Raw genomic sequence first — 16673 nt, forward strand, 5'->3', positions numbered from 1 at the left:
ACAAATTGGTGGTTACAAAATAGTCATGGGGATGTAAAGTACAGCAGAGGGAATATAGTCAATATATGGTAATAACTATGTATAGTTTCAGGTGAGTACTAGATTAGACAGGGGATCGCTTCTTAAATAATACCAAGGATGCCGAAAAAATCTATACACATGACTTGTATTCACCTTTTGTTATCGGTATATATTATGATTTTAATAGTTTTTTCCTTTCTTAAAATGTGTATACATTTTTTGGCACCCTTTGTATAAATGTCTAACCACTATGCTGTACACCTGAAATTAATATAAAATATTGAATGTCAAAGAAAAAAAGACAACAGACAAAAGGATGCCCTTTGTGACTTAAAGCTATGCCTCTTGTCACAGTCCTTGCCTCACTTTGATCCCAGCCACAGGAATATCTGATCCCTGCTGGGAGCTTTTTCCATCACCTGACCTTACCCAGGCTCAGGAGGGTCACGGGTATGAGGTATGACCGTCGTCAGAGGTGGAACATGGAACACTCGTGGCTACCAGTAAGCAGGCACTTACTTGACCCCGTAGGCAAATATGGTGAGGCCAATCAGCACACCTGTGCTGCCGTCCAGGTACCAGACCGCCGCGTTATGCTTGAACACCTCCGCACTCAGAAGAATGGAGAAGCCCATCACACCTCCCACGAGGGAGTTAAACCCTGGGAAAGAAGCAGAGAGAGACTGACGGCAGTGCCAAGGGAACTTTCTTAACCACCAAAGAAACTACCCAAATGCCAGGCGTGCCTCCACATTCCAGAGCTGTGCTGCAAGGAACATTGCCCAAAAGTGCTTTTGCAGGTGATAGCCAACTCCTCAGACACCTGTGTGGCTTGTCACGTCTCGGCTCCCAGTCACAAGAGACCGCGCTAGATAGAGCCATCATCCCCTCCCCACCCTCCTCCCTGCCAGGCACTTAAGTCTGCTTGACATAGTCTGTCTGTATTTATTGTCGGCCTTCCTCCCACACACTAGAATGAAGACCTCGCGAGGAGCAAGGTCTAGGACAGTGCCTGGCACACAGGAGACATTCAGATACTTGGTGATTCAAGTCTGTTGAATGCCTGCTGGGTCCAGTATCCAGCTGGGATCTTCTCCATCCTACGAAGTCCAATTGTTGTCACATTTTACTAATCAGAGAACTAAGTTAAACAAAGTGAGGTTAAATAAATTGACCAAGGTTATAAAGATTGAGAGGGGATAGGCTAGGCTTCTACCTGAACCCATATCCTTCCTCTCTAATCTCCTTAAGTCACCTGAAGATTTAAGTCACCTGAAGGGCAAGAGAAATGCAAAGTCTAGAATTAGCTACCTGGTTGCAGAAATGGCAATCAAAACATAACTAGAGCTAATAGAAGCCGATCAATCTCCTTTCACATATGTCATACCTCAGTGGGTCCCTACCACTTAGGTATCACGCTTCCATTTTACCTGTGAGTTTTCAAAGGCCACATGGGAAAGGAATGGCTTCGGGGGGCTCCTAGGGTCACGCTATGGTATGAGCCACAAGGCTCCTTGCCTGCCTCAGCGTAACAGTGGCCCCAAGAAGTTCTAGGTCCATCCTGGTTGTCCCCTAGCAGCCGGTCTGTGCAGGGCCAGGAACCTCTCCAACATCAGGTCCTGCTCCATTCCTGGGGCAACTCCATCTGCCGAAGTACCATGCTTTTGCTAAAAGCATTAATTCTGGGTTCAGGCAAGAAAACTGAGATGAAACACCTTAAATGCATCACTGGGGGCCGTAAACCCAGGGGAAAGGTTCTAAATGCAGGCGGAGAGGGAGCGTGTGGGGTGGAGATGATCTGAGCAAAGCCTGAGTAGATCCAAGGAGACTTCCACAGGCTGCTCCCCAGTAATGGGAACAAGATGAGCCTGGCTGGAGCCTGCACTGACATCTCTGATGGGCTGTTGCACCCTCTTCTCTTCCCTCAAATCTCTGTCATCTCATCACCCCAATCCACAGCAGGCTGTGGATGGGGGCTCAACCTCCCTGCTCCCTTCCGAGGCTGTCCCCAAGGTTTCTGGTGAACACTTCCAACCCAATTTCACCTGAATAAAGGTGACGGGGGGGAGGGGGGACTAGGAAAGGGAAACCCCTCCACCTTCCTCTCACCCAAGGGGCTACATCCTTCGGAGGCCAGCCCAGGGAACTGCTGAGAGAGAGGCCAGGACCTGCTGGGAGACTGGGGCGAGTGAGGGCTCTTCCAAGCAGGGTCTCTACCTGCCCTGCCATGTCTACCTGGGCCATCCCTGCTCACCACCCACAGTGAGCACTTCCACACATCATCCATGAGGGCCACCTATGCCGGACATGCAGCCTGACACAGAGCTTTCTCTAGATGCCCTGGGGGAGAGCAGGAGGGCAGGGACTATGGTGGTGAGTTTAGCTTCACGTAAAATGTATCCCACCTGCTCCAGGTCCCAAGGCCAAGTCTCCACATCTAACCATGAGGTGTGAGGCAGACAGGTTTCCTTCACATGCTGCCCCCCCACTTGCCCCTTCTCAGTATGGCCAGGGCTCAGCATTGGCCCCTGCGTAGTTTGCTTCTGTGGCTCCTTGATGCTCACTCACTTCTGGACAATGAAGAAATGGGCTCGGCCTCCATTCAGTCTCCGTTCTCCACACGGCTCACGTAGCAGCCTCTCCTAAGCCCTATATGTTTTTAAAGCACAGAGGCCTACCTGCAGCCTCTGTCACCACAAGGGAAAGCTCTGTGCCCGCTGAGTCCTTAGCCCCTTGTGTGCAGAACACACTGGAGCTTCCTTCCTCTCTGTCCTGCCCTTGGTTTTGGCCTCTGCACATCACACCCTCATAGCTCTGCCGCCAAAGCTCCCAAAGCAGGGAGAAGGGAAAGGCTGTGTTTCCTCGTTTTCCAACACATCAAGATCATATTCACTCGCTGCCATTGAGAAACTGGCATTTATTCTCACCTCTGCTAACCCTTGAATCTCCCTGTTCTTTTTAACAAACGGAATCAGACCAGTTCTCTCTTTTAAAAATCTCTGCAGGGCCGGCCGAGTGGCACGATGGTTAAGAGCTGGCTTGGGATGCCAGAGGGCCCCGGTTCAGATCCCACATATGAGGACCAGTGACACTGCCCTCCACAGCTAAGATGCTGAACAACAGCTCAACCTGGAGCTGGGCTGCCGTGAGTCGCTAGTGATGGCATAGTCTGCAGCCCCTCTGGCAGTGGGTTGACATGGGCTACCGTGTGTAGCCAGCAATCAACGTGAGCAGCTAGCAGCCGCAGTGAACGGCCATCCAGAAGCCTGTGACTGATGTGCCTCTCCCGGGAAGAGCGCAATCATGGTGCCAACTTGGACAAGTGAAGCAACGTCCTCCACAACTAGACTGAAGAACAAAAGGACAGCAACTTTTCTGTTCCCCTTCCCCCAATTCCCCAATAAAAATCTTAAAAAAAAAAAATCTCTGCAGCCCACATCTTTTCTCAGAAGGCCACCAAAAGCATCAGCAGGGGCTATTACTTGGTCATAGGCAGCCTGGGCTGAAGTTTACCTCTTGGCCATTTCAAATTTGGGGAGGTTCTGTTTGGGGGTTGACTATAAGGAAGGGAGAGATGAGGAGACGGCCACTGGCCCAGGGCAGGCTGGAATCCTCCAGTCCTCTCTCTCCATCTCTGTCATGGGCACACGTGGAACCCTCCGAGAAATCCATAGAGCTCAGAAAGGATGCAGAGAGAACGTGAGGTTCCTGCAGATGACCACTAGATGTCCACTTAGCTCCACCAAGTCACCAGTACAGCCAGCCAAGGACAGCCCAGCCTCTGATTTCTGACAGCAGGGGCCCACCCCATGCCTGCTCCCTAGAGTTCACAGCTGATGGATTTGTGGCACTTTCACCTGGTTCACCTACACCTAGGAGGGATTTGTGGCACTTTCACCTGGTTCACCTACACCTAGGAGGAACCTCTGATCTGCTCTGCTCATCCTTGGTTATGACAGAGCCTGACTCATTTCAACTTCACATCTTACAAGCCTGCAAGGGAACGCCAGACCAAGAACACAGGGTTTGGGGGGACGATTCTGTATCTGCCTGGCAACATCCTTCAGAATTTTAGAGCCTCTCCAGCCACAGTCACTCCAGATAAAGGACTCTGGTCTCACAACACTCCCACCAGACCACCCATCTTGCCAACACAGCACACAAGGTCGGCCTATTGGTCACTCACCTCAGGGGTGCGGTCTCCCCACCCACCCCCATGCCCATAAACTTGTTCCTGCCTCCTCAGTTAAAACCAGAGCTGCTGTAAAGAATCAACACTGTTAGCAGTTTAAGGATACAAAATAGCGCCTGAGGCTGTCTTAATGAGCAGCATGAATGACTAAATAAGAATCTGTATCATTAAGCACATTAATTTTATGCAGAAAATTCTGATTAAAAGTTTTCACTGTGTTTGAAACCCATCATAGTGTTTTAGCATTGTGAGGGAGCAAGAGAGGCGTCAGCCCAGTTCCCTCCACTCAGAGAAATTACCACCTGTCCCTGTGGGCGGCATTGGAGCCCGGCTTCTGGCCACTGGTTTAGAACTTCCCCCAGGTGCCTTTCCACAGTCTTCCTCTGCCTGCTCTATAGTGTTAACATGCAGTACAAAATCACTGGACCTTAAAAAATACAAAGCCAGCTTCAGCCTCGTGCTAATAGCAGTGAACACCTAAGATTGGCTGTGGGGAAAGCTGGAGTTTACTCACACTCTGCTGCCCCCATTCCCTGAAGATCTGCTTCCTGTAAGGACATAACCCTGTGACAAAGGATCTGGTGGAGTCAGCCTAATCCAGTTCACATACAGCTCCAGCTTGGGAACCAGCCACCTCACCAGGTGACAGGTGAGGCTCACCCTCCCTGCCTGCCCCAGAAGCGCTTTGTCAAACTTGCTTCCTTCCTGGAGACACAGGGCCAGACCCTGAGAGGGGCATTCCCAGGGTAGCGGCCACCAGGATGCCCTGCAGAGCCAGCCCCTAAGAGAAACTCCCAACATTAATGATAGGCAGGGCTCCCAAACCCCATCCTGCCCCCACCTCCCAAAGTGAGGGAAAGACCAAGAACAGAGAATCACAGATGGTTCCCTAGCTCTGTTAATCAATGAATGAGTAAAACTGGATCCCAGACAATACAATTAGCAGGAGGCTGCAATTACGGCTGCACATTTTGCCAACACTCCCACCAAGCAAGGGGTTGTGGGTAATGGGCTTGGGGTAGCAGGTACGGCGCCTCTGCTCTTTGAAATAGCGCTATTTGCCAGCCTGTGTCTGTCTCTCTCTCTCATCAACCCCTATGGCTCATTCATCCTCAAGTCCTGCCCACTTTATATATGTCACCAACACTTCCTCAAGCCCCCACACTCTCTACCCCTCTGCCCTCACTCACCCCTGTCCAAGCCACCGCCACCCCTTCGCTCCCCGGAGACCTCTCCCTGCTTCAGTCCTTGTTCTCTCTGCTCTGTTCTCCACCTGACAGCCAGAAGGCTCTCCAGAAAACATCAATCATGCACCGTCATCTGTTTAAATACTTAGCAAAACACCCCAAAGCCTACCCTTGACCTTAAAGTCCTACATGATTTGCCCTTGCCCACTCATGGGGGCCCCTCACCGGGCCCCTCAGATGCCCCAGGCTTGCTCCCACCATGATTCCCTCTGCCTGTAGAGTGCTCACCCCTGCGGGAGCCTGTTTGGGAAATAGTTTTCCCTTAAACCACCCCCTCCTCTTCATAACGGTCCCTCCTTGGTTCAAGTGTATGATGGAAATACTGTTTATTCATGTGGATGTCTTGTGTGTGAAAATCGTAAGTCAGGAGTTATCATTGGAAGAAACATACTTAAAATTGGGGTCTTCTCTGTACACCATATAAAATGGTGGCAAGTCAGAAGAACAGTGAAGCCTAAATATTTAGAAACTGAGTACCTGGAATACCTATAACACGTTAAGTGAAACCACCACGCAAGGCAGAGGGCCCACTCTTCTGAGAAGAAGGGGCCCAAGCCCCACGGTCACGGGCAGGGAGAAGGAAAGGGCCTCCGGTCTGGGGATGTGGGGGAGGGTCTGACTGCAGGATCCACCCTCAGGCATCTGCATAGATAAGAGACCCCAGACGGGCTTTGTAACTGTAGCACCTAACTCAGCACTGGGAGCCCAGGAAGCTGTGCTGACCCATGTGGCCTCCCGGACGCCTGCCTTCCCCCATCACCCGTGTTCCAAGCAAAGGGACATGAGAGGGAGGCACAGACACATGGCTGGGGAAGCCAACGTGCATCCCAGCCTCTGCTCTGTTCTGGCCTAAAGGGCACAGGCAGAGCTGTGTCCCTCGGAGCGACATAAAGTAACCTCAAAAGTAGCTGGAAATCCACACCTGAACCCCTGGTTCATGCCACATAGCCTTTGGCTCTCAGCATAAGCACCTCTGTGCTGTTCAACCCCAAGAAAAGGAGGACTCCACAGCCAAAGGAGGTGTTTTCTTTTACAGATTCAAAAACACCAGACCACAAAAATCATAGGGAATGAACACTTCCTCCCAGATTCTGGCTCTGCCCCAGACCGGCCAGGGTCTTGTGGCACAGTATGCTTGGGTCAGCTTGATGCAAACTGCCTATAAATCCATTCTGTCAGGGTGGGTGACAAGAGACCTCAGAAGACCTGCCCAGGCTGTGGCCTCAGGCGTGCTTGCATCATTCTCAGGGGACTGAGCCACAAGCTCTGTAGATCTGGCCCTGGTATTATAGAATGAGCTATCCCTTTATACCAGAAGGATTATTTAAGTTGAACCCCACTTTGGGGGATCAGGCAACACTACACACCCCTGAAAGAGGGCATTCTAATTCTGCATTGGGAGCTGGCTTCCCAGGTAACAGGGCACCCAGCACATTATCAGGCACAAAAGAACTCCGTAAAACCCCTCTGGTCAATGTTACCACAGCACCAGCAATTACAGCAGCAAACCCAGGACCTGATGTTGGCTGAATCCTAATTTCACTGGGCTTGACCGAGGCAGGCAACCTCAGGGGTTCATTTGGGAGCGCAGGGAGCAGGGCTGGGGTGCCTGATCCTCACAGCAGGGCCTGCATGCTGCCTAAAAAAGCAAAGCAGGGAAGTAGAGGCCTCAATCCCAGGCGCCGATACTTTTACTGCCTTTACACAACTTTTATTATTTAAAAAGTTTTGGTTTCCGATGGGCAAACAGCCTCTGTAGAGTAGGGAGAAAGACGGCATCTTGCAAGGGCAGAAGCAGATGGCAGGCCCTGCCGGAAGTGGGCACTTGAGGAAGGATTCTGAGAGCTGCTGGTCACAAGGACACATGGGACAGGGTCCACCTTCCCTGGTGTGGAACTGTGTCCTGGCCCCTTGAATTGGCCATGGAAGCAGCACAAACCTCTGTGTTCACTGCATGGACTGAGTGTCAGTATAAAAGATGACTTCCTGGGCCGCCCATCAAGCCCCAAGAACCAGAATTTTCAGGGGTGAGGCCCAGGAATCTGCTTCTAACAAACACAAGGAACGGATGCTGCCAGTGATAGTGCTCAACGGACTAACTTCTGGGGCCCCCTGGTTTTTGCAGTCAGCGTGTCAGGTCATGAAAGCCCCAGCTTCTTCAGGCCTGTTCAAAGGAATACACACACACACACACACACACACACACACACACACACACGTGATGCTCTCCCCCAGGGAAGCTGTGGTTGCAAAGCTGGAAACATCACTTTGACTTCCAGCCCGCCTGCCCTATTGTGCAAAAGACCAGCTCCACACACAGCAGGGCAACAGCATGGGATAGGATGAGGAGTCGGAGTCCACACTGTGTCACCAGGCTTTGTCACTAGCGACAGAAAGGCCCCCTGCCTTGTCATCTGTCCCCTCCACAACAGAACAGCAGCCACCTACACGTCTACTTTCACGTATTTCACATGGGAGAGAGCCTTGAGAGTTTAGGGGGAAGAAGTGATTCTTAGAAAAGAAATCCAGAGGCCGGCCGAGTGGCTCAGTTGGTTAAGAGCTCGCTCAAGAAAGCGAGCTCTGAGAAACAGAGTTCTAGTTCGATTCCCGGCCCGAGCTGAGCTGCCAATGAGCTGCCAACAGGTGGCAGGACAGCTCAGCTAATCAATCAATCAATTAATCAATCCAATGATTTCTGCTCTATTTTGTGCAGACACATACACCAATCCACAAGCTTTTACCCTTTGACCTCTCCCCCAGGGTATGGGGACTCACGTCTCTATTCCTGACCCCCTGGCAACTGCACATGCTCAAAAACGAAGAAAAAGAAAATGGCCAGGTGATCATGTTTGCCAAGTTTCTTGTTTACATGCCAGCACCGGTTGAGACTAAAACATGCTTTTCCTGCTTTCACAGACCTTTCTCTGTCATCCCAAAGCCTACACTGGAAGCTCCTCCTGACCCTTAGGGACACAGAGGGTCACGTCTACCTGGTTTGGGGTTTCAGCAGAGAACGCCTGGGTCATTTCTCCAGCGAAGCCCTGGGAACTGCAACTTGAATTTCCAGGTAAGTATTTCACTAGCCCGAGGGGAAAATAAGCATGGAGAAGCCAGGAGAGAAACTTTTATAGAATCCAGCAAAGACATTTAACTTTTTATTTGGAGCAATGGATATAAAACCCAAGACTCTGGGAAGCCCTTTGTGCTTCATGGTTAAGAGGCTGGGGGGTCCCAATCTACTCTGTTATGAGGTCAGGGTGGAGGTGATTCATGAAGACTTTATTAAGTTCCCAGAACACAAGACATCTGCCCTGATATGGGAACCCTGAGAATCATTAAACAGCCTGGGGAGAGGAAGCTGGTGAGTATAGGTTCCCAATTATTGACCTCTTCTGCTAGACACACAACTAAAAGTGACCCACACAGCATCTTCCCTCACTGTGAGTTCAGCCCCCAGAGATCAGGCACACTGGCCTTACTCACCATCTGTTATGAGTGCTCTGCTGGTCAGCACTTTCCCCAGCATAAACTTCAACACGGCCAGGATGCTGCAAAGGATCCCACTTAAAATGGAGACACTGAACAGGAAATCATCCTAGAAGAGAAAGTTCCAGATTTCAACAGTTTACGTGCTAGAGCAGATTATCTGTCAACCACTTGCCTTAAAGATCAGCTTTGTTCCCAGGACAAATAATTAGTCAGGTATGCTGCTACCAGGTGGGGGAATATTGCTTGTTTGCATACCTCAGTTATCCGTGTCACTGGGAACTAGAAAAGATGATCAAAATCAGATAGCCCAAGACTTATATTTCCTTAGAAATCCATTTAGTATTTCTTTTTCTGCCTAAATGACCGGCAATCATTGATCAATAACAGAGTTTGTCAGAATGCTAAAAACAGTGCCTTCTAAGTACTTTTTCCATAGATACTTTAAAAAGCAGCTGACTGAGAAATGTGGAGCATGTAAGTACCCCCCTGGCCTAAGAAGCTACAGCACTGAGCCCCTGAATTTGCTACAGGGTCAAGTAAGCCTGGAGCTATTTATAGCCCTATTTTTTTCCTTAAATTCACACAAGGCAATTAGAAGCTCAACTATAGCCTTCAAGGTGGAAGAAAAAGGCATCTAAAAATAGTCTTCTATTGACGTTATCTTAGCACATCCTATAAGTTGTTACCGTACCTCTGCAAGCAAATGAGTGAGTCACATGCAAAAGCGAGCACCACTATCTCATGACGCTAGGACCAATCAAGCTTCTCAGCTTCGAGCTCCCAAGTGTTACTCCCATGAGACACAGCCTCCAGCTTTTCCAATATTAAAATGCAACTGCCAGCAGAAATCTGATAAAGCATCATATATACCCAAAGAAATAGGGTTCCTTAAGCATTTTATTATTCAAATTCACTAACCCAGTGACAGAAAGCTGGGAAGAGGGATGACAGCCTGTTTCCCTGGGTTCAAAACTGAACAAAGTCATTAGAAATATCACCTCACTGGAAACAGCACAGCGTTAAAGCATCTCTCTCAAAATCCTGATCAATGGTGGTTGGTTTGAACATATGACCACAAATCTTTTGTGACTCCTTCCTCTGAAAGGCACAGCTTAATTTCTCCCCCACCCCACCCCCCCGCTTTTGAATGTGGGCTGGACTCGTGATTGGTATCTAACAAATAGGGTATGGAAAGGGAATCACAGTAACTTTACCGTGGAGAACCGGGCAAGAGACCTCAGCCAAATGATCAAGATTAACAGGATCATTAATAAGTTATGCTGATGTCACGTGCCTCCTGATAGGATGTGACATGACAAGAAGAACACCTCTTGGCATTCTACCTAAAAACCCATAACCTCAGTTTAATCATGAAAAAAAAAAAAACATTAAACAAACCCATACTGAGGGACAGTCTACAAAATATTCTAGCACTGCTCTTGACACATGTCAAGGTCATGAAAGACGAGGAACAACCGAGAAACTGTCTGAGCGGAGACTAAGGAGATATGAAGACTAAATGGAACATGGTGTGCTGGACTGGATCCTGGCACAGAAAAAGGTCATTAAGTTGAAAAGCTGGGAAATCAGATGGAGTCTGGAATTTTGTTAACAGTGCTGTCAGTCTCATGGTTGGAGTAAACGTACCCGGATTATCTATGTGAGATGTTAACATGAGGGGAGGCTGGATGAAGAATATACAGGAACACTCTATAATGTTTTTGTAACTTTTATAAGTCTACAATTATTTCAAATTTTAAAGTTTTGGTTTTTTTTTTAAATAATCACCTCACTGAAGTTTCATCTCCTCAAGTTATCAGTAAGGACTGTGCCAACCCTGGTCTCTTGGCTGATCCCAAGTCTCTGCTGTACATGAGGTTGCCTAGCAGGGGCCACAGGGGGTGAGGGTCCAGGTGGACCCCCAAATTAACACTCCCTCTGTGCAGGGACTCAGTCTAACTATGGGAGACAGCACCCACAGGGAATAATTCAAGCATGACTAATAAAACACAGATCAACATAGACCCAGCTGCTGCTGTGATTCAGACAGCTTACGTTGGGAGACTGAGGCGAGCACTGGGGCCCCAGATCTGGAGGCTGAGTTCTGACTTTGCTCACCCCAGGCCTTTCTGGCTCCATTTAATTACTGTTTGCGAAACCCTCATCCTTACATTTCCAGAGACAGAGAAAGTCTATGGTCATCTCATCTAGGTCCCACAGCACCAGGGGTTGACATGGCCTTTCCACCCCCAGATGCAGCTCGTGAAGAGCCACCATGGCTTCAGCAGTCCTCTCCTGGATCTGCTAATCCAGGGAGCTGACTGTGACCAGGGGCCTCACTGCCAAAGGGCAGTGCTGCACCAGCAGGCCTTTGTTCAAGTCTAGGCTCCATCACTTGCTGGCAAAAAAAAACCCAAGCTTTTAATTCTCTCTTCCATAAAGGACACCATGATACTCACAGTCCCTGGCAAGCAGCTGATGTGCAACAGATAGCAATTGTTGTCAAAGGGCCCAACATATCCAGTTCTTAACTTATTCCACCAAATAGCAACTCTAGGTGCTAATGTAAGCCCGGAACTAAATATAGTAAGCATTCCTATGAAAGAAACCTAGGAAGCTTACTACTGGAAAAAAAGTATGCAGAAGTATAAGAGAGGCTATGATTGGGACCCACAGTGGCTTATCAAGGGGGAAAGGATATTTGGGGTCCATCGTTCACCTTAGAAGCTTCATCTTAGAGACACTTTACATGGTCTGAGGTCCTATTACAGGGGATGGGGTTACTGATGTAATAAGCCACAAGCATTGTGTAGTAGTTAAAGGCACCGAAGCAGGAGCCTCTCTTAATAGCTGTGTGACCCTGGGCAAGCACTGCGCCTCCTTCCCTCTATTCCTCTATCTCCACATCTGTCAAGTGGAAAAAAGAACAGACCTCCCCCCCCTGCTGACTGCATCCTATGTCCACAGCAATCAGTAGGAACCAAGTTTCCCAGAATTCCCTTCCTAGGTGGTTTTGAGTCACATCGGACCACCAAGGACATCTGTGTGAGATTTGGGGGGTTGCACTGAAGGGGCGGCCCCCAGTCCCCGAAGGCAGGTGCAGGGCACCAGGCGCCACTGCAGCCTATGCACGTGTTGCTGTCCACTGGCTCCCCTCAGAGCAGAGGGAAGGGCAGCAGCCAGCCACAGCCACCCCAGCTCCCGCTGGACCCCCGCCCGCTTCTCTGAGTCCTGAGCCAGACACAGGTGCAGCTTCATGGCCAAAGTCACCCTGTTGCTGGGGCTGAGACAGTGAGGGTCAGATGCGGTTCTAGTCCATCTTCACGGAACCAGGCTGTCCTCACTCTGCTCCACTCAGTGCCCTCGTTTCCTTCCTGCCAGGCAGCCCTGCTAACCTCAGGCCCAGGTTCTGGGGCAGGAGCTGGACAAGGGCTCTTCTGCAGTGTAAGGTCCCATTCCTGTAAGGTCCCACTGCCCTGTAAGGTCCCATTCCTGCACCAAACCCTACTCGGTTCCACTTAGAGTGGTTCTGCATCTCTGCTTGAACTTGGCATACCACTTCATAAGGATGTTGGGAAGTGCTTAAATAGTTCCTGGCACAGAGTAAATGCTCCATTAAGATGTAGAAAAGCCAATATGCAAAACCCAGGTTGTTCCTGTCTGTGGATTATTTCTGCCACCCACCCTCTGTTCCCAGGCTCAGCTCTGAAAGAACAACTGCCTGTATCACACTTTCCTGAAGTCTGGGAGAGCAGAGATTGTGCCATCTCGAAGCCCTGCCCAAAGCTACAAGGCTTGGTTGGCTCACTATTGCTCCACTGATCTGCTTCAGAAAAAAATAAACCCTGAAGGACCCACAGAGGACCTGGGCTGGCACAGACCTACCAAAGTCCCTCTCCCCAAATCAGCTTTCAACATCCTGGAAGTTTGCTGTGAATTCCCCACCCACAGCCTAACCGGCTCTTCTCTCTCCACACTGCCACCACCTCTATGGTTAGCATGAGCAGAACGTCACAGAGCTGTCATCATCAGCCTGTTCAAGACAGTCCCTGCGATGGACTGTGTGAGTCCCCCCAAATGCATATGTTGAAGCTCTAACCCCCAATGTGATGGTATTTGGAGGTGAGCTTTGGGAGGTCATTAGGGTTAAATGAGATCATGAGGATGGGGCCCTCATGAGTGAATAAGCATCCTTATAAGAGGAGAAAAACATCTCTCTCCATCCACACCCACTAAGGAAAGGCCAGGTGAGGTCATCTGTAACTGAGGGGGAGATACCTCACCAGACAGCAACCCTGCTGGCACCTTGACCTTGGAATTCCAATCTCCAGAACTGTGAAAAATCAATTCGTATTGTTTGATCCACCCAGTCTCTGGCATTTTGTTATGGCAGCCAGAGCTGACTAAGACAGTCCCTGAGTATAATAAAAGAAGGCGTTTCTGAGAGGATTTCTCTCTGAAAGTCAGGGAGCCAGAGCAGGCATGGCTAATGATGAGAAATTAAAACCTGAGTAGGTATGCATCACCACTGACTTCTTCCAAAGTGAAGCCATATCTGACATGTCTCAATTCTCACAGCCAGGTGATAGGTGGAGAAACATAGGCTAAAAGACACAGAGACTAAATGACCTGCCCAGGGCCGCTCAGTTCGTGGCAGGACCTGGATTTGTCTCCAAGGGTAAACTGGACCAGGATGCCTCATCTAAGGTCTTGTAACCATCTCTCATATCGCTCAACTGTGGACTCTGTAAAAACAGAAGGGGCAGCCATTTCCTTGTTAGGTATTCAGTGTCCACTGTTACCAGCACTGGGCCCCTGTAATTTCTCAGAGCTGAGTCTCCACCGAATAGATAGAAGATCAAGACAAAAAAGGTTCAGGAAAACTAGCCCCTGACTCAGAAGCCAAGGATGAACATATATAGAAGTTACATAAATTCTGTCTGTGCTGGCAAGCTTCTTCATAACCTTGTAGTAGTGAAGGCCTTTTAACACCATCTCAAAGCCATAAAAAACTGACATATTTGATTACATGGAAATGAAAACATATGTAGGCAGTAGGTTACATAAAAGTACTAATGGAAAACTATTGTTGCAAAGGGCTAATCTCCCTAATCTTTAAAGAGCTCCTAGAAATCTATAAGAAAAAGACCAAAAACAGAAAATGGGCAAAGCATATGGGCAAAAGACAATAAGAAAATGCAAATGAATTTTAAACATATGAAAGGCATGTGAACTCACTCATAAAAGAAATAAACACCAAAACTACATTGATCTATCATTTTTCACTTAGCCAGCCAAAAGTATTAAGATCTTTTGGTCTCTGAACAATACTATTATGAAAATGAAGGGAAGCCACAGACTGAGAAAAAAATATTTGCAAACATGGGAAAGGACTTGTGCCCAGAATATATTAAGAATTTATGCAACTCAATAAGAAGAAAACAGATGACTCAATTGAAAAAAAAATAAAATGAGCTGAAGATTTGAACAAACAATTCACCAAAAAAGATACACAAGTAGCAAATAAGCACATGAAAAGACAGCCAACATCATTCGTTAACAGGGAAATATGAATCAGAACCACCATGAGCTACTACTGCATAACAATTACAATCAGGAAAATTATAAAGAAATAATACTAACCGTATTGAGGATATGGAGGAACTAGAACTCATGTAGGAACATAAAACAGTACAGCCACTTTGTAAAACAGACTGGCCACTTCTCGTAAAGTTAAATACTGACTTACCAGGGGACCCAGCAATTCTACTCATTGGTATTTACCCAAAAGAAATAAAAGTATATATATTCTCACCAAAAACCTGCCCATCAGTGTTCTTTGACACCATTTTCATAGTGTCAAAAAAAACCCAAAACTGGAAACAACTTAAATGTCCAACACCTGGGGAATGGATAAACGGACTATGGGATGTATCCACACAACGGAATGCTACTTAGCAATGAAAAAGAATGAACTACTGATACATTTATCAAGAATATGACCGCACCTCAAAAGCATTGTACTAAGTGAAAGAAAGCAGACACAATAAGCTAAGTATTTTATGATATCATTTATATTACATTCTAGAAAAGGAAAGCTATGCTTACAGAAAGCAGATCAGTGTTTGGGGAGGGGAGGTAATTAATGACTGACTGCAAAAGTGCACAATGCAACTTGTGGGAATGACAGAAATATTCTATACCTTCATTGTGGTAGTACTTCTGTGATTACATACATTTATCAAAACCCATCGAATTGTATGGGTAATTTTACTGTATGCACATTACATCTCAATAAAACTAATTTTTTTAAAAAGCAATTTATTTCAGGGATCCTTAGGTGACAATTACAATATTTACAAATAGTTCAGCTTATACACATTATCATAATATACATAATGTACATTATCATAATGTGAGGTGGAGTATAGAGACAAAAGTACAATCATTCTATTGGTTGAATCAGAGCATTAAAAGGTCTGTCGTGAAACATGGACCCCAATGGGCTGACTTCGTCTCAGGAATTTCCTACTGATGTATCTCAGCTCTCTGGGTGGATAAACACACCTTTTAATAGACTTATCTCAAGTGTTTCCTCCTCTATTAAGCATTCCCTGACAACCCATGCTCTAAGAACTGACACTTCCACTCCATGCCCCCACTGGACCATGTCCTCATAGGTCCTGTGACACATCCTTGCACTTGTTTCCTTCCTTGTCCCTGTCACCTATGAGTTCACTGACAGGAGAGATCCTTTCTCATCCACCTCAGTAAATATCCCCCTAGCAATAAAAATGTTTGTGATATATACCACATTGAATACAGGGATGTCAAAATCATAATCAACACAGTCCTTTATAAGCAGTTTTATGGAAAACATATAAATGTTTACCCATATAGCCATCTGCCATCTTGACCCACAGTAAGTGAGGAGCATAGGGTTACAAACCTGCCTCAGTAAAGGCATTCCTGGGGTGGGGGTGGGGGGAGGAGAGGGCTAAGGGGATGGTTTTCTAATGATCACATGGGATACGGGAATATACCCTGGAATGGGAAGAAACACCATCCCAAAGACGGAGTTCTTGAGCACCAGCTCAGTTTCCTGGAACTGTGGAGGAAGCAGAACATTGGCAAAGGCAAGGCTGAAATTCTGTGAAAGCCAGAAGGGTCCTGGGTTGATAGACCCTCACAGCCACACTCATGCTCCAATATCAGACACAAGGTGGGTCTGAACATGTCCCTCTGCTCCCACCAGGCAGGGCAGAGGGGCACAAAGGTTGGACTATGTGGGCCTCCCCACAGCCATCACCAGGGTTGCTAAGCAACTGATCTGGGCAATAGCCCATGACCCCAACCCAATCTTTAGGGCAGTTTAGGAGTAGCAACCTCAGCCTGCCTTCAACATGGCCTCTACCTTCTAGACCACATGTGACAAAGGCCAATGTTCAGTCCATCTCAGTGAAGCGTCTTGCCTAAGAACTAGTTAATGACTTAACTCTGTAATTTTTTTTTTTTTAAGATTTTTACTGGGGAATTGGGGGATGGGGAACACAAAAGTTGCTGTCATTTTGTTCTTCAGTCTAGTTGTGGAGGATGTTGCTTCACTGGCCCAAGTTGGCACCATCATTGCACTCTTCCCAGGTGAGGCAGATCAGTCGCCGGCTTCTGGATGGCCGCTCACTGCGGCTGCTGGCCACTCACGCTGGCTGCTGGCTACACACGAT

At 47.9% G+C, this 16673-nt stretch overlaps 1 protein-coding gene across 1 annotated transcript in view; it reads right to left on the reverse strand.

Moving 5' to 3' along the window:
• Positions 1 to 16673, reverse strand: part of TMEM163 (transmembrane protein 163) — a 218367-nt gene that overhangs the window by 9319 nt on the left and 192375 nt on the right. The window contains exons 6-7 of the mRNA XM_019629456.1: positions 8944 to 9055; positions 541 to 682 (exon numbers count right to left, since the gene is read on the reverse strand). Of these exons, the coding sequence (XP_019485001.1) occupies positions 541 to 682; positions 8944 to 9055 (254 nt within the window). The remainder of the gene's footprint in view (positions 1 to 540; positions 683 to 8943; positions 9056 to 16673) is intronic.

This window comes from Hipposideros armiger, unplaced genomic scaffold (genome assembly GCF_001890085.2).
Source record: "Hipposideros armiger isolate ML-2016 unplaced genomic scaffold, ASM189008v1 scaffold_856, whole genome shotgun sequence".
Classification (NCBI taxonomy): Eukaryota; Metazoa; Chordata; class Mammalia; order Chiroptera; family Hipposideridae; genus Hipposideros; species Hipposideros armiger.